The sequence below is a fragment of the Lagopus muta genome, chromosome 5 (genome assembly GCF_023343835.1).
Source record: "Lagopus muta isolate bLagMut1 chromosome 5, bLagMut1 primary, whole genome shotgun sequence".
Lineage (NCBI taxonomy): Eukaryota > Metazoa > Chordata > Aves > Galliformes > Phasianidae > Lagopus > Lagopus muta.
In genome coordinates this window covers 5,824,863-5,847,605 of record NC_064437.1, presented here as the reverse complement: position 1 = coordinate 5,847,605, position 22,743 = coordinate 5,824,863, and the positions used below count along the sequence as shown (strand labels likewise).

Here is a 22,743-nt window from a genome sequence, read left to right as displayed (position 1 = left end):
CAAAGTACTGCAGGGCAAGATGTTATTTTTATTTTAAGATTTTATGGTAAGGGTAAACATTCAGAGTTGATGTGTAAGCTTTTATGTCTTTGATGGAAGTGACATCAGCCATCAAGGAGGAGGGGGGCAAGAAATTAAGATGAGGTATTTCACCAGATGAAGAATTCTGTGCTTCTGAGGCAGCTGTAACCTCTGCATCCCCTTCGTGTTTTCCAAATCCAACCACCTGGGAAAAAAAGTTGCCATATAGAAAAAACTCGGGTCTAAGTTTCTATAATACGGATATCTGTCAGTGTTCATCTGCCTGAAAATGTAGTAATATAACCAGAGGTGTGGAGAATCACCAAATGAGGCCATTGCTTCTGCTACCACACAGCCTTACTGAGATCTCAGAGGTTACCAGGTGTGGCATTTCACCAGTGGCCCCACCGAGCTGACTGGAACTACTCACGTGCACGCTGAGCACTTTCTTCATGCTGCTCCTGTGAGTTTGGTACCAGGAGACCAGATCTGATTTTGTAATAGACTTCAGAGCTTCTATCTGAAACCCAAAGGAATGAGGTTGTAAATAGAACAACTGTGATTTTAAAAGGAAAAATGGTTTCCCTGCAGGAGGCAGGAGCCATCCCCTCACACCTTTTAAAAGCACCATGTTTACAATCCCTGTGGTACTGGCAGCACAAATCCCACCATCTGTGTGCTGCAGCTTGAACTGGGCTGTGTGCAGGGATGCGTACCCACCTCTCGGGCAAGCCGGTCAAAGACGTACTGCTGTGTCACAACTTCATTCCAGTTCCTGTCTACTTCCTCTCCAAGATGGGAATCCTCACATTCTTTAAGTTTTATCAAAGCTGTAACCTATGTGTGGGAGGTAGGGAAAGAAAAGGTTTAGAGGGCTTAAATATCATCAACCCTCACCTTTACTGAAGTTAAAAGAAAACACAGATTACGTTAGCAAGGCAGTTCCTTGTTTTCATACTTCCCAGTATTTCCTTTCAGAGCAACTGCTGAAAGGACAGAGCAAGACCTACGAGTCCTTTGTTTAGAAAACCTCAGAAACACACGGGTTGGTGTCAGCAAACCCTCCGGTTCAAGTGTCATTTAGAAGTTCAAGAAAAACCTTTTTAAGTTTAATCTTTACCTGGGTGCTAAAAGCTTCTTCAGTTAAATGCTTGATTTTCTCTTCAAAGCAAGAAAGGAATTCTTCTATTTTCTTGTCAACCAATTCTGAACTAAACAGGAGTTAAATAACCATATCAGCTCAGGCAGGAAAAAACAAACAAACAAAGACAGACTATGGAACACACGCAGCTTTCCCCCACTCCCAGAAGCTCACATGCCCATGAAAACCAACTTTTCTATTTTCCCTTATACTGGAGAATCAGAACAGTGCTCAAATGCAGGGACCTCACTGAGCCAGGAGGCACAGCTGCTGTGATGCAGTGCAGCCAGGAGCAGCACGCTCTGTCAGGAATAATTCTTCAGCTGGATGTTGTATAAATACACCATAAAATACAACAGGGAATGTGGACGCAAAATTAGTTTGATCATTTGCTATACCCCATGACCAAGCTCACATGTGATGCCATAGCAGTGTGGGACAACACTGATTTGGAGAACTTCCTTGCTGCACATTATTCCCTGTTAGAACCTAAACCAGTAACTGTCCCAGCAGTTCACAGCATTTACAATAAAAGAATAGCCATTTCTCACCAATCTTCTATAATTTCTTTTTTAAACAATTTTCCTTCGCTTTCTTTGAGGGCTCTAGAGACCTGCCAGCCTCACCTCTGTACCACAAAAGACCACATAACAGATCCTACTGGAGGCTATGCTAAGGCACACGAAAGACAGGGAGATGATACAAGAAAACCAGCATGGCTGTACCAGTGCCAAGTAATTCCTGAACAACCTCGTGGCTTTCTATGTATTCACTACCACAATACACACAAGGTCTGCTGCCCGTCTGGGTGAGCACCCGTTTTGGTACCACCCCAAACACATCCTGCTCTGACAGCTTTCTTACTCAGCCTGCATCAGCTGACTTTCCACACCTACTTGTACTTGGTTGCCTGCGTTGCTACTGTGACAGAGAAGCCAAGGATCCCTGAAGTATTCCTGCAGGTAGGGTACACGTGGTAGCTTAAAAAATGCAAAGGAGAAACACAAGTCATTCCACAAGAACGATTACATCTCCATTTACAAGACATGCTACAGGTTGTAACACTGTTGGTGCTTCATCAAAAAAAGTCTCAAATCCTCAAATCTTTTTTTCAGTATTTTCTCATTTTTGGGACATCTTTAAAGGTTGACAGAGCATTTGTGGGAATTAACAAACACACTAAGAAACCTGTAGCTGTGAAAGGCTTGTGTCAGTTTCAAGGGGCAGACAGAGATGCTGTGAAAGCAGCCCTGGGGAATGGTAAACTGATGGAGGAAGGGAAAGAGCAGCTTCATGGAGAGTAATTCCATGTTAACACACTGGTAGCAGATGCTGTTCTTAAGAGACTGTAGAGCAACTCAGCTGCAATTCATGTCAGCAGGTGCTTGCGATTTTAACACGTTCCAGTGCTGTTTCTATTACACTAAATCAGGAATGAGCCCCTGTGCAGGAAAGTTTCCCAAGACAGAACACCAGGAACCCCAAAGCAGCTGTGTGGGAGCTACGCCCACAGTGAACTCACCCGAGGGTTTGCTTGGTTCGCAGGAAGTCAAAGCAGGGCTCTTCCATGTGCATCTGAAACAAAGCACAAATGTGTCACAACAGAAGTGGTGCTCCTGCACAGCCACCACTGAGGCTCAGTGCAGGAGTAGGATCACAACACAGGAAAAAAACAACTGCTGCTGCCCTTCCAGTTGCACCCAGGGGATAAAGAAGGGTCTGAGTCTTCTGCATTACTAAAGAAAACTCTTCTACTCTGACTTTCAGTGCAGCCATTTGGATATTCTGTCCCAAAAACAATTTTACTCAGAACAAGCAACAGATCCACGCTGTGCCCTTGGTTAGATATTCACTGTCCCCCTGTCCATTTAGCCCTATGGCACAGTCTGCAAGTAACACTTCATGGGCTACAAGACACGAAGTGTAACTTACCACAAGCAGCTCCATAAGGGTATATTCCCTGAGGCTTCTGGTTCCTGACTAGAAAGAAAGAAAGTGAAGAATTTAGGGTGATTTCATGGAGTTACACAGATCAAGGTGACTTTGGAGCACTCTGTAACATCTGCGTTCAGAAACTGTGACACGAGCACAAAAGCTGCACGAGGAGCTACCAGAAGGAACAGGGCAGAACACACCGAGCTGGCACGCTACCTGGTAATACACGGTCACTTCAGAGTTGGCGTCGCCTCTGTTGAGCGTTTTCACCTTGCAGAGCAGGTGTGTGTTGGGCAGATCCACCACCCGGAACTGCACAGGGCAGGGGTGGGCCAGCGGGGCAAACTGGAGCTTTCTGAATAGAGCACAAGCAGTGAAGAGTCAAACACCCACTCACAGCCACAACAGCCAACACAACACCCACATCTTCACGTGCACAGACTGCCATTATTTTCCCAAAATAACCTTCCCCAAACCAGAACAAAGTCCCGCCCATGCTGCTGTGAGGAATGGGCACCTACAGGAAGTGCCAGGAGGGAGAAGGGAATGCCTGCATTGCTCCCACCCCAGCCCCTTCTTCCAGAAAAGAATCTTAACTTGATCATAGTTACCACATGCATGGTGTAGGAGTCAGATACTCACTGAATAACATAATTCAGGAAATCCTTTGCTTCCTAAGAGAGAAAATATGGTTTTTATTCAGAAGGGAATTGTTAACTGCAATTCAGAGCCACACACCAAAGCATATGACATGAGGAAGGTGAAGCCACGAGCAAAGACCAGCTGAGACCCCTTCATCCGCACTGCTTCACTTATCCAAAACTGCTCTGGATACCTCTGCACCAGGAGGCTTTATCCATGTGAGCACTCCTGAGCTGCTGGGGAAGAAGCTGCCCTGCACTAGCAAGCCGTGTTTGCAGCAGTGTTTAAGTCCATTCTAAGAACACATGCCAACGTGCATCAGCTGCAGAAGCTGTACTTACCCTGCTCGTGAAGTTTCCTTGTACAAGACCCTCTACAAACAGCTGTGACTTGAAAGCTTTGACAAAGGATGACAGAGCCTCAATGGAAAGGCCCTTCATCAGTGTCTGGTACTTGTCTACCATGGACCATCTGCTATGTTCTAAAATCAGGAGACGCACATCCCTGCAATAAACAGAAGGGAAACAAAACCACAAGTCACCAGGAGCTGCCTAATGTAAGTGATCCCACTTCTGACTCAGGAGCACACAGCAGATGGGCAGATAGTACCCAGAGCACCGCTGTGGGCTCACCCTGCCCTGCCTCAGCCCCTGCTGCTGGCTGCTTCAGAACAGCAGCTACCTGCAGGCCCGGTCTGAGCCTCGAGTTTGATATCCTGAGCAGTCAGAGCCACGAGCTGCCCTGGAACAAACCTCCACCAGCACAGAGCAGTGTTTTCTGGGCTCCTTGCTCAACCTCAACAACTGCAGTGCTGCCTCCTTTACTCTCCCCCAGAACTCACTTGGCCAGAGTCTCAGGCTTGATAAGGATATTGAAATATGTTTTCTTCAGCTGCTCTGTTATCATTTCAAAAACTGCTGGAGTAAAGCTGAAGTCAGTCAAGTAATCAATGATGAGCTGAAACAGAAGCTGTAAAGAAAACAGAATTTTCCATTTTCCAGAAAAAGACAACCGGTTTGGAATTATTCCAAATAGAATGCTTGAAAGAAACAAATCATTTGATCAACATAAAAGACACTAAGGCACATTCCTCAGTTCTGCTTGATATTCTTCACTAAACAATTCCTTAGCAAATTAATTAGTACTTACAGGTAGTTTATGATTGAATCCTTTCACTCGAATGATTAAGCCGTGCTCTCCAGCCACCAGCTTGTATTCCAGCTGGGCGACGTCTGCTGCGTAAGCTGGTTCACCAAGGTTGAGAGAAAGGATGTTTACAAACGTATCGAACAACACTATGCTGCACAGAGAAAAGAGCAAAAGATGAACACTTGAACACTGCAGGTAATCAGCTTGGATGTACACACAAGAAATTCTCCAGCAGACATGAAAACTTGGGCAAAATGAGACTCCAACCCATTTTAACAAATCGGGAAATACACAGTGCAGATCTCCCTTCACCCAAACGCACGACTTAAGAATTACTTTGACATTCAACTGTTCTTTGCAAGGAATGATTCCAGCTTCACATGTGACAGGATTACTTCGGCACAGGAACGCGCACTGCAACAACACTGGAATGAGATCACTGCTTGCCAGTATGGAAATTGATGAGCTACAGCAAATCAGACTGCAATGTGGACATTGCTGCCCTGGCTCAGACTTCCAGATTTTTGTTGCTGCCTGGATTCCAATTCAAAATGCAAAACATAAATCCCCATGGCGCTTCTAAAGCGCTCCTTGTGCGGGTCTCAACAGGCCAGGAGAAGACCGCTATGAAATTTGTTGCAGACAGCAGTGCCAGCCTAAGATCAGCAAGGGAGCACTGTGTGCAGAGCTATCATCTCCAGTCTGTGCAACACACGGTTCCACACACTGTCGTGCTCTTCACCTGCTCCTGGAGGCCCCCAAGGCCCTGGATCGGGCCATGGCCGTGCTGTGTGCAGGACCAACTCCTCCCCTAACACTTCCTTGTGGCACACACACTGCTGCTGGCACATTTTGTACAGTTTGCACTGCAGAATAACACACCATGAAACCCACACACACCCAGCCGCTACAGTGACGGCCTGCTGCAAAGCCACCCTTGCCAAAGGACAGATAAACTGCAACAAATGGATGAATAAGAAAGGAAGTCTAATTCTATTCCAGCTCAGCACGAGTCTCTCTGCACTTCCCTGTGTGGGGCACTATGGTTACCCCACACAGCGTGCACAACTCACACAGCCCTTACTTCTCTGCAGACCGCTGTATCAACGGAGAGATCAGATGGAAACGAACGTAACCTGGTGGGGAAGAGAGACTTCAGTGAGACATAGCAAGTGACAGCTTCCCAAAGGCAAAGCTTTTATCCATCACATTCTATGGTCACAATTCAAATCTAATGAGAAATGTCACTGAGCTATAAGGAAGTATTTTTGCTTGTATTAAGTCATCATTAAATGCTTCTCTTTTTCAATCCCAAATCTTTCCTTACAAATATCAACTGTTAGAAAACACAAAGCCGTACTTCATAGGATGCTTCGACACGTGGTGTGATCATTATCAATACAAACAAACAACTCTATTCCACACAATGTATGCTTAGCAGACACTAAAACCTGCTGTTCTGCTTGAAAAGAGCAGTACATCTTCCACACGTGTCCCAAATGCAGACTCTTATCTTTCTCTGCCTGTAGAAGAGACTACAGCTTTCTCTAGCTGTGATGTTCTTTGTTCTCACAACCTGCCACTGTCATCTGTTCCGTATGCCAAATTCTGTCCATAGCCAGGCTCTCTGAAGCCAACGTTTTCAGAATGTTCTGGTGATTCCACTTTTTAGCCTGTAGGATCTGCTGGGTTTCTTAGTTGCAGGGTAGTTCACCTGCTCCTCTCGTACTGCAGCCAATGAATGTGTCAAAAGGATCATAGAAGAGCTGGCAGTAAACACTGGAGCTTAAATGGTGAAGATCTGCATGAGTTACTGCCTTTCAAATAAATTCCAGCTGGTAAAAACAAGGGCTTTGTCATCTTAGGAAAGCCTTAAGGCATTTACCTTTGGGGATTTTGAATTTATCGTCCTTCCTGTACCACAGGCAGCCTTGCTGTGTGCTCAATGCTTTGACAGGATATTCTGTCTCTGGGCAGTCAGCAACCTTCAAAGCAAAGTCGGTGGCTAACAAAAATCAAAACCAACCAAAGCCAGAAGTTAACAGCTTTCACAGACAGACAAAATGCATTACAGTCTTCAAAATTATCAGCAAAAAACATTTCCTCCTCCCAGATTGCTAGATTACACATGATGGAAATGCATGATTGCTTCCCTAGCCCCGAAGAACATTCATTTGTCAGTTTCCCAACAGAATACTGGCTTACAAGCAGCACAGAAGAGGTAACATTATGCTCCATAAAGGCTGTAAATTATGGGTTGCTACTTTATTTGGGTTTGGCAACAAATCCAGATGCTATTTACTTTCAAAAACAGCAGATAAAGCAAATAAAATTCCTCCCCATAGGTGTCTACAATTGGTGCTGAAGTTCACTGTCTGGGAGATCTGTTAGGGCTATACAATCCTGAAGTTCTATTAAATCAGTTTTCACACTTACACATAAAAGGTTATTAAATAAAATTCAGGGGAACAGAATTTCCATGTGTTTTGATTTGCAAAAAAAGCTGATGTTCAGATGGAAATAAAGACTTTCTACGTCAACCACTTTCACCTCCCAAATAAATAAAATACTGGAGATTTCACCCATGCTCAGGTGCCTTACCTATGTATTTGTTCTCTTCTGGAAGGTGTAAATCCTGATTTAATTCAAAGTCACTGGCCCATAAATCACTCCAGTTCTTGTCAATATCTATTAATAAATACGAAATACATTCAGTTCAGCAGGAAGGCAATGCTTTCCTATTTCCCAGATCAGTCATCTCATCTCTAAGCTCCTGCCATCTCCACGAACATCTGCAGCATGCCATGTTTCTTTGTGCTGTCTGGTTTATTGGGACTTTTCCTAAGTCTGTTCCTAACAACTCCTGTGGAACAGGACTGCAGCAGTCCTCTTCCAAAGTAAATCAAGCCTGCCCAAATTATTAATCCAGTTACCAACATGCCCTGTCCCTCATTATTTGGGCTCATTTCTCAGTTCAGGACCTGACCTGCAGCTAAGCAGAGCGCTCACTGAGATCACTGCCACCTCACACTTACAAACCCAGGGAGCAGGAGTCAAAAGATGCCAAAGTCCCATTACAGAGCAGGATGGAGCACTTGACTAATGACAAAGTCAGTTTCCCATGGAGGATTCACTCCCCTGCTTCCATGCGGTGTGTTTTGTGCTGCTCTGAGCACAGTCCAGGCACTCTTTATGTTTCAGCCACTGTTTACCTTCCACGCTGTACTGCGTTCCAAACCACCTCTCCTTTAGGTGACACTGGCCCTCGTTGGCAGCAGACAGCAGAACAAGGTTGGCCCTCTGTGGACAGAGCTGGCTAAGGGCATCCGCAATGATCTGTAATGTCAAGGCAACCCTTCAGTTCACATGCAGCTGTGGCTCTGCCTGACCCAGCTGAGACTCCTTCATCTCAGCGTGTGGAGAACAAGACATCACAACCTTACACACACAAGGAAAGTTGTTTGCTAAGTGTTTAAAGTGACTCAATAAATACAAAACCTCTGCCTGTGATATGCCTAATTATATGTCTGTGTATGCCTGCATTGTACAGTACGCCTGTATTTTCCTCACATCGAGACACGTAATCAGAATGCAAGGAACATTCACCTCTGGCTTGTATTCAAACAGGAGTTGGTCTCCTGTCAGAAAATCCTCCTTCGGAAACAGCTGCATGTTCTCACAAAGGCTTTCCACATAGTCAACAGGATCTGTCTGAAAACAAACAAGTAAAGCTATTTTTTGCAAGATCAAAAGTTAAAATATCTATTTCCTGCTCCGAGCAGATCTTGGAGAGTTAGGTACAGTGAGTGTGAGTTACATGCTGAGCTTGGGACGGCATTTAGTTTTGGTTATTAAACTAAACGTGTTTCACAACCATTTCTGACACCGAGGACTCTTCTGAGACTCCCAAAACATCACAGATGACATCTCCATGAAAGAACAGCCCTGACCACGTGCCGGCAGTCATTACACCTACTAGGTTCCAGTCCCAGTACAACACGCTCCTTGTCAAGCTCAGGAACTGCAGATGCACACACCTCTCTGATTCTGCCCCTTCCCAAGTTCCCTGGCATGCTGTATAATATAAGAAGGAAGAGATTTCTTATTTGGACATGAAAGTATGGTGACTGTGTACAACTGCCTGGTGGACACTTCTCACTGCTTCTTTTTGGGTTTTTATTTATTTACATTTTTAAACCAGCCAACGTCATGCTGCGAAGATCCTGGGTCCAGATAAGGACCACAGCTCCCCCTGAGAAGACCAAAGTTTGACACGTCTGTGTTTTAAAAATGAAGTCAGAAACATGACCAAGAATTTCTTAAGACACTGCACATCTGAGAAATGGGAACACAAAATTACAGCTCGAGCTACAAACACAAAGAACACTAACAAGAACCTTTGAGAATTAAATAGATTCATTTTGATGAAAATGTCAGGCTTCAAACTGAACGACAACTGCTTGTAATAGTTAAAGACTGGATCATAAAACTGCACAGAGGACAACAGACATTGCTGCCATGTGCAACGTCCCAAATTTTGTAATAATCACATCCTGCTAACAAATTTGTAAGAATTGCACTGCAGTAATAAATAACACCATGCTACACCTTAAAAATGCACTTGGCAATCAGAGTTAACTCATCCTGTTAAAAAAACATCTGCTGCTCCGTTATGCATTACTTGGGGTTGTCGGCAGCAGTCCTTGCTGTCTGTACCACTTGCAAATATCACTTTCCTCTGTTATTCAGAGGCCGCTCAAGACACTCAGTATCCTCCGCGTGCTCTTCTGAAGGCAGAGCTGCAGATGGAAGGATTTGCTACAGATGATGCTTCCAACATCCCGAAGCTCCACGCAGACTGGCAGGTGGTAAAAGTGCCTGACCAGACTTGGAGCATCTAGAAAGACAAAATCTCCATTTCCAATACTGCCTGTTCCATTTCTTTTTGTACTCCTTGTATTTATGTACCTTACAGAAATGAATGAGCTTCAGTGATGCCACATACAGATGATTGTTTCCCAAAAGAACATTTCAGAGCCAAAGCAACAAAACAACAAAGATGAGAACTCAGATAAATGTACTAAGAAAGCTGGTAAAGTGAGACTCTCGAATTACCTAAACTGTGTTCCCTTCTTTATTTGTTTTGTAACTTTAATAATAAGACCTAATGCTTCTTGCTAATTACTGTTTTGATAGGCCAAGTAAGACTTGACTCAAACCCACATTTTTCTGTGTAAGGGTGTAACAGCAGACAAGGGGTCATTAACATCTGTCCTTGCCAGGCCACTATCAAGGCAAAGCTTTCAGCCCACACTGCTCTCCTGTTCCCAAAATCAGCAGCACCAAAACAGATTTTAAAAAGTGAAATTAGACCATAAGGACTGAAAAGCATCAGACAGGTCGCAGAACTCGATTAAGTGGCACAGAACTTCACACAGCCCAGTGACTGAAAGAGGAGGAGAAAAAGAGCTTAGGACTGAAAGAATGAAAAGAACATGGATTTGTCAAGGAAAAAGCTCTTCATAAAATACAGCCCCATCACTTCAAGGGCATTGTCTGCTTCTTGTAGAACAGAACTTCAAAACCAGAAAATAATAAAATAAATCCTTTCTATGCTTCACCTATATGCCAACAGAAAACAGTGGATGAATACCTGTTCCTGGTAGTGAAATTCATTCGCTTCAATCTTCTGGATTTCTTCCCATATTCTGTAAATGAAAGAGGAAAGAATGCCCAACAGACACCAACTTAATACAGACTAACACTACAGCTCCACAGCCTTCCACAGACCCGCCTTAACACATTTGTTAAATTAATGCATCAGTGCACCTTACATCTGTACCAGTTTGCTTTATTACAATCAGCAATCAAAAACAATAAATCCAATTAAAACCACTAAGCACGATCTTCTAATAAACTGATTTTTAAACTTCAATACAGGCACGTTTCCCACACAGACAAGCTTTCCTACTGACTACTTTCTGCCCCAGGGACCCACCAAAACATGCAAACATTACAAACAAGAGGTTAATGGGAGGGGACAATCTTGCCAATGGCAGATGTAATGCCAAACACTTGCCTTTTATCTGGCCCTCTTTGCTGCAGCATCTTCACATACTGGAACACAACATGGGCCACCTGCAGGCAGAAAGGAATGGATTACTTTTTCCATACAGTAAGAAAACAGTAGGAAAATCCAGTTACAGTAAATCATACCTCATAGAAGTGCTTGTAACCTTCATCAGTCAAAGTTACAGAAATGCTGAAGATGGAGTACGTAGAGTTCTGTTCAAATCCTGTCTCACCATTTCCTCCATATAATGCAAGAGCCCAAAATCTAGGCAAGAGTTAAAGGCATTTATTAATTACTCCTTCCAGCTTTATTTCAGCTTAGTTATGATTTGCACATCATAGCTTAATCTCAGTGGCTTTCAATCAGTTGCCATTCACACCAAGTTTTTCAACATAAAAAGGATGTATAATTTAAGAGGATATATCATTTAAGGATATATGAGGATACATCATTTAAGAAAGACAGTGAAAAAGCCAAATTACCTTTTGTGTTCTCTTAAAAATCAGGCACAGTGCTACTGGTCCACAGAACACAGACCAGAAACCACTTATTTGAGACTTGTGAGTAATACAAATGTAAAAGGTATCACTAGAAAATACATTTTAAAAGGCAGGCTGGAACTAACATATGTATACACATATATACAAAACACATATATATTATTTTAATCATACCAAAGCACTTAATTACTATGCTTGAAAAATACATACTTTTTCCTAAGAAAAGAAAGAACGCTGCCTTTGCCTTCATGTCCCACCAACCAGGAAATATAATGAAGTGGCTTCACTCTGAAAGGAAATTCAAACACTAAATGCCACGAGTTCTTCTTACAGAAAGAACTCAAATTACTGCACAAACAGCTGAAACCACACTGTGCCTTCATGACAAGCTCTGCATTTTCAGGTGGCATCAGGGTAATAAGCTAAGGACGTGGGAATTCACAACATGACTCTGTGTCCCTCTGTGTCCACAGGACAGGAACAGAAGCTGATACGAGTCATGAGGAACGATGTTACATCTGCTGTGTATCGGTGCCACTCAATTTATTAAAAAAAATCATATTTGCATCAGTTTTATTCATTTTAAAGTGTTCTCCCAGCTGACCCACAGTAATCTGTAGCACAAACAAGTGAGATTCTTTGGCAGCCTGGGAAAGGCAATACAATTATTTACAACCACAGCAGAAGAAAAATACAGCTCCACCTTACCTGTAATACTCTTCTTGTGGGGGAAGCGCCCAGGTGATACTCAGTGAATGAACTTTCCTGATGGGAACAACTAGGCAGAAACAAATGTACTGACTATAAATACAGAAATAGGAATAGACATTTTAAATAACGCAGGAAGAATGGTTACAAGTTATTCAGAACCAAACAGTTATTTATCCTTTCAGAAAACAGGGGAAACATGCACCTATGTATTCAAAACGTTGTAACCAACCTGCTTTCCTTACCTCTGTAAAGCTTGTGAAATTCTGGCGTGTCAAAAGGCTGAGTCAGATGGCCAAAGCTGGGCTTGGGCAAACCACTTGAAAGGAAAATGACAGCATGGTGTCACCAGGGAGGCCTGGAGGCTACACTGAGATAACCACCTGAGTCACACACACCTCTGAAGCAAGGAAGGCAGAACAGCAGACAAGCAGCAAATGGCCCTTAGCAAAGGATGCACTTCAGGACTCACCCAACCCAGCTGGGAAGGAAACCTGCCATTCACTTGCACTCCCCACACAGCTGAGTAATTGCCCAAGATTTACATTAACCCATCAACTCCTCCCTCTCCTTCTCTCCAAGGCAGTAACAATAAAAAGCTGCTTTCCTAACAAAAAGCCAAACACACAGCAGCAAACTTTCCCCGGCCTCAGATTCACAGAGGGCAGCCAGAGTCTTGTGTGGAAAAGGAATAAGAGAAGGACGGGGGTCAGAAAGACAAACGTGTCTCTGTGTGGCATTAGACACAAGTGCATTTCCTAAGCACTACAGAAATAAACATCACGCAAAAGCAGAAACTGAAAGGGAAAATTAAATGCTTCCCAAGTTAGTTAAGCCTCTGCAGAACGACCTTTTTGGGTAGCACACTGCAAGAGAGTTACTAAATAGATGTAAGTTCTAACCACTTGCCACCCTAATGATGACATTAAAATTCAAGAAACTGTCCGAATTTATTTTGCTTTGAATTACTCTTGGCAGAAAGCAAATAAAGGGAAGACAAAATGACAAACTAGGTTTAAATGATTCATGCTACAATAGAGGCACCAGCACAAACTAAGCAAACACAGCTGCACGTTGGCACTGCACAGCATGTGGATTAAATGACTGCTGTGTGTTAACAAAGCCTTCCTGAAACAACTAACATCAGTCTAACTTTCAAAACTGTCCATTTCCTGGATAAACAAATGTTACATTTCCCTAATGTCCCCATTAAGAGATTTGAGAAAACAAACCAACAAAAACCAGTCACTTTAACTGTGGAGAGTTTTCTAATTTGTAATGCCTTTACATATCAAAAAATCTTACTTGTTTGGGATCTCAGAGAAGATTTCTGTCACCCACTTTTCCAATGTATCCAGTGTTTCTATTAAGGAAGAAAAAGGAAGAATTTCCTGAAGAACTAAGACAGATTCTTTATCCTACCTCATGTTATTTTAAAGAGGCTGTAAGTCAGCACACTTGAAAACTGCAAAGTTCTAAATTGCAAGCTTTAAATGGGTTTGAGTCAATTCCACTGCAATACATCCTTGGTCACACCTCTGTTTTTGTGCACTCTCCCAAAAGTCAGCCTGAGACAATCAGGATTTGAAGTTTGCTACAAGCTGGTGTGACTGGGAAAGCATTGCTGACTTTGGGACCTGCCAAACCAGCAGTGCTTGCAGGCTCATCCAATCCTCCCACATCCTGTACAGTCAGCAGCTTTCACACCTAAATGCACTGCTACAAATTCATTTTTCCCTATCTCCTTTTCTACAGAAGATGTGTTAAGAACCATGTTTCATTTTCTCACTAATCAGAGCGATTATTCCAGAGCTTTTCAATGCTCTTAACACATCTTCTATAGAAAAGAAGAATAAGCATCTCTGAGATTATCCCCTCCATCTTACAGACAGAAATTGGAATCAGGTTTAGGCATTCAGCAAAGCCCCAAGCACAAATCTGACTTGACTGTACACAGCTATATTTTCAGCACAGCTCTACAATACATGCTGAACTTCCAAGCAACTCCTTTCCTTTTGTCTCAGCAAAAATGACTCCTAAGCCTGGAGTTCTTTGCTGAAATGAAATTCAATTCCATTTGCAAATAATTTTTCAGCTCATCAGAAAATAACCCCACCCCCTCAGGATCTCTATCCTTCCAATAGGAATGTGTGTTTTTTTAAAACCTCCCTGGAAAAAGCTCCATACAGATCAAGACAACTGGGACACCAGGTTTCTGTGGTGATTCAATGTCCACAGCAGGGAAAGCAGCCAATTAAGTCACTTAGGTGGTCTGATGCTACAATCCTACAAGCTTCTCTCCTAAGTCTAACTTTGAGGTTTTTACCTTTGGGTTAATATGGAACCCACTCATCCGTTTCAGTCAAAAATTGCTCAAGAAGTGCCAGAATGACAGCAACACAGCACAAATACTTACGTTCTCATTTGGAAACCAGGCTAAAATCTGCATATAAATACCTCCTGCAGGACAGGATAATCCACTAGTTCACCTTTACCCCAAGCCATTGTCAAGATGGCTTGGGTACAAGAACACAACCCCAAGAGCAGCAATGATCCTTTCTATAGGGAGCAACTGATGTTACCTTTAGATTGGACAACTAAAGTCATGTAGTGAGCTGAGTAATGGCGCTGCCAGAAGTCCCTCAGTCTTGTGTAGGTATCAATATTGTTCTTTTTAGGCTCATGTTTGAGCGTATCTGCATTACCTGCAAAAATTAGAAGGCAGTTAATTACATACATAATTACGTAATTACTGGGTATGTCAAGGCCAGACATGCTGACATAACAACTTCTCCCCTGTCACTGAGCCTAGTCACGGTGAGCACACTAAAAACACTTGTCAGGAGTTTGGAGTTAAAGGAATTTTAACTGAAATTCTCTTTTTCCTGTTCCCAGATAAAGACAGTTGATATTTCTATGAAAAGAAAGGACAAAGTCCTCCTGTATCATCAGATCATCCACACTGTGTACTGGACAGCTCAGTGTCTGCCATCAGCTTCTCCTCACCAATGGAACTTACAGAACAGGGGAGGGAAAAAAAAAAAAAGGGAGAAGACATGATGCAGTATATCACTGCACCATATGTCACCATTGAACTTTGTAAAAATTGCCTACATTTCAAAGCTGGATATCTCCATTACACATTGTACCCACCAGTGCAATTTAAACACCCTCCAGCATCATTAGAGTGAAGGAGCTCTCAGAAGGATTCTACCGCCCAGGAAATAAAGGACAAACCTCCCTTCTACTCCTCTCATGTAACAGTGAAGGTCTGCTTCTGCAACCTTTACAGTGAATTATTTGCTTTGAGAAGCCTCACTAGACTCAAATCCAGGAATGCATCATTTTTCCATGCAATTTCAATAGCAAAAACAAGCTTAAACAAGACAGAGGTGAGTCAGAAGGCACCACCTCTACCTTAACAGAAAGTTACGTGATTGTCTGCCGATGGCAACCTGCTCCCAACATCAGCAAAAAGCAGTAACTGCTAAAAAACAGTAATGAAAAACAGCTGAAGTGTGCAGCTGCCTTTATTCTTAAGGGCTTTGCTGCTAAGACAGCTCACCTTAGTGCATCTTCTAAGCATCTAGAGGTTTGAATATTATTATTGCTGTGTAACTAATTCAAAACTTACCCCAAAAGAACTTCTTCATAGGATGTCCAGGCCTGGCAAGACTCCCAAACAGCATCTCCTTTCTGTTTGCATCGGAGGGTCTTGCTAACTGATACTCTGTTAAAGATTTTGCAGTGACAGGTGTAAGAATTTGGAGTCGTGTTCCCACAGAAAAAAAAAATAAACTCAAAACACAGATGCAGTCTAGAGCATCTTTTTTTTTTTTTAATTGATGAAATAGTAAAATAGAATAAGAAACGGGATGTGCTAGCAGTGATCAAAATAAGCCAAGAGGAAAAAAAGTATTTCACTGCTGGGAAGTAAAGAAAAGGTAAGCAGGGAAAGCATAGAAAGCTTCAGTTTGTCCTGTTTGAATGTCCTCAATCTGTTCAATTTAAGGGGAACACAAGGCCACTGACAGACATTCTACAGAATAGATGCCCTGCAAAAAAGGCCAGAGACAGCTTCTGGCACAACACTGACATGAGAAACTGAAAAATGAGCAAGACATTTCCAAAAATGTAGTTCTGTAATCAGTTTACTCCAATCCGAATATGAGAAAATTAAGAATTCCTCCTCTCAAATGCATGTTCTGGTAATAAGAAACACGCACTGCAGGGCTGTAAATTAACTCTTTGGACTGCATTATTCTGCAGCCAGTTCCTCATGGTGACACAGGGGCAGCTGGCAGGCAGCTCACTGCTGCAGTGCCAGCACAAGCAAAGGAGTGGAACCTAATGATGAAGGCAGCACAAGTGAAGGCGTAAGGTAGCTTAAGATGTCAAAGGAACTCCACCTTACATCACAAGACAGGTCCTGGTTTGTATCAACCCTCCTTTAAGTTCAAAGACTGAGCTGCCTGGTTTTTCTTACCAGAGGACAGATGAAGAAAAAGGCTTGGAAAATACATTTGAACCAGTTAGTGCACATCGCCAATAGCACTTTTTTCCTCCTAAAGCAGTGCAGGTTTATAGGCAGTCTGGAGCTACTCATTACATATTAAAAAATGGAGTGAACATTCCACTCGCTTCTGTGCCAGGTTCTTTTTCCCTCTGTGAGGCAAATCTGCATTAGGAGGAGACATGAACAACCACCCTGACTTATTGCACCGGCCCCAGAGGACAGGAGGAACAGTGGGGCTATGCTGGAGCTACTGCCATGTTGCTCATTGAAGGTTACCCAGTGCTATGTAATTGTCCTACCAGTTATGAGAAATGCTCTGAAATTAAAAGTCAGACTGTGAGCCCTCTCAGTGATGGCACCGCGCTCAGTGTTGCTCCTCTACCAGCCACTGATATCTATGAAATTAAAAAAAAACACCTAAGAGTTCGGTGTCTTGGTTCAATTAGATGAACTTGACTAAAAGGTAAGGGTAATCCCAAACAGAAAGGGACAAATCATCTTTAAAAATAGGTGGGTTTTTGTCGTCGTGTTTAAGATGATGCAATAAACACACAGGAAAAAGGAACTCTTACCACTGTCCACAGCCTCGACCTCTCGGTCTATTGCATCCCTGATCATCAGCGGGTGAATAAAAAACTGTGCCCACCTATGGAAGAGAAGAAATTGTACTTTTCAGTGTCTTTTAAACTACAGCAAGGAAAAAAAAAAAAAGCAAAACAATCAAACAAAAACAACAGAAAACAAAAAAAAAGAAATAATTCAACTCAACATCTACTATTTTTTGTTTCTCAAGTCAGTTGTCTCTATACTGGTCCTAAGGAAAGATAAAAGCCATTCTTGTGAGAGTGTCAAAAAGCAAAGGGCAAGGGTGTGGTGCAGGGGGAGGAGAGCACAGGATTATCTGCATTTACATCCCAAGAACGACCACACCAGATCAGACAAGTGATCCACCTAATCTGGCTCCTGGCTGTAACAGCAGCCAGCACCAGATGCATCAGAAGGAACACACAAGAATCCTCAGTTGTTCAGTACAACCCCTCATTTCTGTTTCCCCTCCACTACATGAGCTGTTGTAACAGATTACAAATATATTTATTCATTTTTTCCAATTTCAAATACCTAAAAGCTGGACTAATCTGCAAATAGAAGCTGAATTAGATCTAATAAAGTAAAAATTCAAGCAGTACTTGGTAAAATGCGCAAGCCCCAGTTCTTGGCTTCATGGGAGGAATACATTTTGATCAAAATAAGTTCACAGTGGCGTCTGCTCTCCTCCTGAGATATTTCACAGTGACAGCAGACATGCCCTTGTGAACGAGTAATTTCTTCTCACAAGGTGAGGCTGCAGCATAAGGGAGCAGGTTAAGTAATTTCTCACAAATTATACACACCTCACTGAGTAACCAGGGCTGGGTTAAACGCATCGTTTTGAGGCACACGTTGTACCAGGACACTCCAGCTACCAGCTTTACAGACCACAGTGGGAAACAGCAAAGCCCTAACTCCAGCAGGACAGGCCTTGCAGAGGATGCATCCCACCAGGGCTCCGTGAGCACCACCCTCAGAACAAGAACAGCTGGATTTGCACAGGATTTCTCCCATCACCAATGCTACTAGCTTAGAGGTGGCAAAAGTATCAGAGCCACATGCATTAGGACTCACACATGGATCCTAAGTGATCCCACAGCTGCTCTGGACACACACACACACCTGCAGACACACATCCAGGAACACCCAAGCACCAGTTCTGCAAAGTTACCTATCAAGGGCTTCTTTGAAGTACCTCCTCTGCACATCGAACTGGAAGACCGTGCGCTCACAGTCAGTGGAGGCGTTGTCACTGCCCCCGTGCTTCTTCAGGAACGCGTCGAACCCATTCTCATCTGGGTACTTCAAGCTGCCCATAAAAACCACTGAAACGGGAATCAGCAAAGTTACCACAAATTAAAATTAGCATTTCAAGATGTCTGGTCAGGCACTTTCTGTGGCTTCTATACCTGTACTGTTTACCACCTGCTGCTACAGAGAAAGGTTTATAAAACCATACGTAATGATTCCCTCCACGTGTAACAGAAGAGCATGCATTAAGGCGCAGCCTCATCCTCCTCCCACATTAAGTTCCTCACTAGGGCACTATTTTCATAAAAGGACAAATTTATTTAACCAATAAAAATAAATGCCAGGTAGCTGAAACACACAAAACCATAGGAATTCAGAACTAGCTAGCACTCATTTTGCACTTGGAGAAGACGAAATAGGAGCAAATACATACTGTGTTCCAGAAAGTGTGCTAATCCAGGCAGGTCTTCGGGGTCAGAGAAGCTGCCAACAGCAACGCAAAGGGCTGCTGCAGCCTGAGGAAATATAACAGTTTCAGTAAAGGCTGCTTTGAGAAATATTTCAGGAAAATGATAGCTGTATAAGACAAATCAACAGGCATAACAGAAAGAATGAGTTTGAATGCCTAATCACAAGGTTTCAGAGCACAAGAAAGCTCTCTATAATACTCTTTTCACTCTACTGCTTTAAATACAGACCTGCTTTTCTGTGCAGCCTCTCTTTCTTGTCTCTTCCTTTTCAGCCAGCTCTTCTAATTCGCTGTCATCAGGATCATTAAAATCCTCATTATCTTCTTCATCGTCATCCTCCTCATCCTCCTCATCACAGTCCTCATCAAAACCTTCTCTCCCATCTTCAATCTCCGCTCCAGAGTCATCTTCATCACTTTCCTCTTCAGATTCATCCTCCTCCTCCTCTACCTCCTCCTCCTCTTCTGAAGATAGCGCAGATGGGGCGTCATCCAAGTAATTCAAATCCGAAATTAAAAGTGCACGTAAGCCATTCTGCAGTTTGATATACCTGAAAGAATAATTATTTGCAATGGATACACTCAGTTCCCAAATCTGAACACACAAATGTCCATGCATCTGTATATTTCCCATCCTCTTCTTCAAGGAAGATTTCCTGATAAAATAAAGGCAGCTAAGGTGAGCAGCTCTGCAGTGGAAAAGTAAAAAGACTCTTCTGATATTTAACAGCTAACAGTGACAGGAGAAAGCAATTACAGGCAGAAGCCGTACACCCCACAATGCTCTAGACATTGATTTAAGCTTTTATGCCTCTCTCTGCAATAGACAAGCTACTAGCACCTGAGAAAGATTAGGTTAGAGAAAGATTTATGGACTCAGAATAGGTGAAACCAAACATCAGTAGAGTATCATGTTTGGCAGGCTCTCATCACACAGATTACGTGGGTGAACTAAGATATTTGTTTTTGCCTCAAAGTAGGCCATGCAGACTCCATTTTATTTGATTTTAGAAATGCTTTCCATCAAATGGGGTGTACAGGTTTTTTAATAGATGTGTTAAGTCCATGAAGTACAACTGCTCCTCAAATGTAGAACTGAAAGCACCTGCTCTGGCCCCAGTTTCCCAATCACTAACACCTGATCTGTGCACAGCAGCACCACTGAGCACCACAGGTTCGATACAACCAGGTGAAAGCACAACTGCATTTTTGTTCATTTAAACCACAGAGCAAGGTATAACACGCAGAAACGTATGACTAACTGCAGGAGGTACAGACAGTGCTGAGATGTCTGGGCACAGAGTCAATCAGCCACGTGTCCCAACGATCTGGGATATAGAAGCACATTTGTAGCACGCACGTCACATCACGCAGCTGCAGCACTTCCGAACGCACAGCAGAGTCCCAGAGCCGGGAGCACTGCGCACTCAGCTGCAGCGCAGGAGCTGCAGGCAGCACAAGGCAGGGCTGCAGCACGCCTTCCAGCACCTCCTCGTGCAGCTGTCTGCTTCTGCTGTCTGTGCCCACAGAGAATGCCCTGGGAGCAACACAGCCACGTAGGCAGAGAACAGCACAGAGCCACCTACCCCTCCAGAAGGCTGAATGCCGTGAAGCTGCTCAGCCAGGTGTATCCAATAGCTGTGTTTATCCCTTCCCCACACCGCCATTAAAGCCAGGGAACAGATGATGCCAACTTGACAGTACTCTCTTCAGGCTTGTGGGTGATAGACACTAACAGCACCCAGCAGCAGGTAACAACATAACCCCTCTTCTGCTGAATGCCATTAGGTTCCAATGCAGGAGCACAGCATCAGGCTTTACCCAGCAGAGCATCACCTACACAGGTGCTCTTTTTCCATGTTTCAGTCCAATGGAAAAGAACAAGTGCAATCAATACACAAATGTATCAACTAGCGTGCAACATACAGATGGAAAAATACAATCACAACATAGCAAGAGAAGCAGCTTAGTTCAATGGCTGACTGAATGGACACTGACACAAACAATGTATTAAACAGACAATGAAATTCTTCAGAACACATCCTGGGTAAGTTGGAACAGATTGTTCTCACACCAACCTCACTGTTAATTGTTCAGCAGTTAACTAAATGCTAAAATATGTATCAATGCATGGTTAACACTTAGAGGTGTTTTTATTTTCCAAATGGCCCAGAACGAAGAGTACAAACCTATGAATTGCACATACGCGTGTCCTTAAATGAAACAAATTTGGGGGAAAGAAAGAAAAAAAACACACCTCTGTAACCATCCAGTCCTAACTGACAGAATATAGTCCATGCACAGAAGAAGCCTTACCATCATTTCTCTCTGAACAAACTTCTGACAACATGTTCTGCAGTCTGCTTTGCTGTTATGAACGGTGTATTTGAGAAAACAGTTTGGTGGCACATCATAGTCTAAGAGTTATGCCCCCTGATAAATTAAAACAGCCACGAGATGCATTACACATCACCACCCATTTATGAACAGAGGAGAAAAAGCGTGTGTGCATCATCAGATCTCGTCTTTAAGTATTTCAAATTTGAAATGCACTTATTTGACCGAGGCTTGCTTCGCCTCCAGCAGCACCGAAGTTCTCTGTCCTAAGCGTGCATCTGCAAGGCTCACCTCCACACACGCCAACCAACCCAACGAGATATGTGCAGCCCCCGGCTTCCTCCTGAAACCCACCAGTTAAGCGCGGCTTTCTGTCAGACCTTCGTCAATTCCGCGGCAGCGTAAACGCACTCTCCGGTCCCAGAGCCTCAGAACGCGCCGCCGGCGACTCTTCCCACGGCCCGGCCCGCAAACGGCAGCGGCAAAGAAGCGGGACCAGAAGGGAGGAGCAAAAACCGCCGCGCGGCCAATGGGAGCGGCGCGCGTCCGGCAGCCAGCCGGGAACTTCGCTCGACCGCACGGAAGGCAGCGCGCATCGCCCGGCGAGAGCCGTGCCTCGGGGCGGCTGCATGCCGCCTGGGGGCCGCCCGACGAAACGGCAGCGCCGCGCTTTCGCTGAACTCCGGACGCGGGTTCCGACTCGGAAACTCGAGCGGGAAGGGCCGCCGTCGGTACTGCCCCGAAACGCGCGGATCTCGGCCTCCAGACGGGCGCCCACAGAGCCACGCTGCGGCTCCTTCGCGCCTCACGGCCCCTCACGGCCCCTCGCCCACCTCAGCGCCCGCCGCCCGCTCCCCCGGCCCACTCGGCGGCCCCCCGGGCCTCACCGGTACTGCTTGGGGTCGCTGGGGGATTTGACGATGGCGGGGTCTCCGATGTTGCCGCGTTCCTCCTCCTCCTCCGAGCGGTCTCGGGCGTCGGGGCCGCTCGCCCCGATCTGCTGCCCCATCGTCAGCTCCGGGCAGCCGCAGTTAGACGTCGCCTTATTCCTACCGGGCATGGCTGCGGCCGCGCAGCGCCACAACGGCCAGGCTGAAGGGCTGGGCTGAACGGCCGCGCTGGACGGCCGGGCTGAGCCGCGAACCGCCGGCGGCGGCTCCGCCACGGGCCGCGCCGTTCGGCCCCTCCGCACGAAGGTCGCCGCGAGCCTGCGCGCGAGCCTGCGCATGCGCCGCCGCCGCCCCGCCGCTAACCCGGCCGGCTTCCGCCGCCCGAGGAAGTGGCGGTGACGGTTGCCACGGCTCCAGTCAACGCCCGCCGCGGTGCCACGCGCGGAACGCGGCCCAATCGCGGGCCCTCGTTCGGCCGGAATGCGCTCTGAGTGGCGGAAGGAATAGGGGTGGCGCGTAGACC

At 44.6% G+C, this 22,743-nt stretch overlaps 1 protein-coding gene across 1 annotated transcript; it reads right to left on the bottom strand.

Moving 5' to 3' along the window:
• Positions 1 to 8: 8 nt before the first annotated feature.
• Positions 9 to 22,558, bottom strand: NRDC (nardilysin convertase). Its single transcript, XM_048946246.1, has 31 exons — positions 22,218 to 22,558; positions 19,223 to 19,544; positions 18,958 to 19,039; positions 18,445 to 18,598; positions 17,258 to 17,331; positions 15,804 to 15,899; positions 14,752 to 14,874; positions 13,475 to 13,532; positions 12,415 to 12,488; positions 12,170 to 12,239; positions 11,672 to 11,749; positions 11,105 to 11,225; positions 10,968 to 11,026; positions 10,542 to 10,596; positions 8,495 to 8,599; positions 8,101 to 8,224; positions 7,490 to 7,576; positions 6,774 to 6,893; positions 5,973 to 6,024; positions 4,889 to 5,039; positions 4,581 to 4,708; positions 4,081 to 4,243; positions 3,740 to 3,771; positions 3,314 to 3,452; positions 3,095 to 3,142; positions 2,685 to 2,737; positions 2,059 to 2,142; positions 1,142 to 1,232; positions 742 to 858; positions 452 to 541; positions 9 to 226 (listed from the first exon to the last, which is right to left on the bottom strand). Exons 1-31 carry the CDS (start codon positions 22,556 to 22,558, stop codon positions 29 to 31), a joined length of 3,489 nt encoding a protein of 1,162 aa, XP_048802203.1. The 3' UTR covers positions 9 to 28.
• Positions 22,559 to 22,743: the final 185 nt, after the last annotated feature.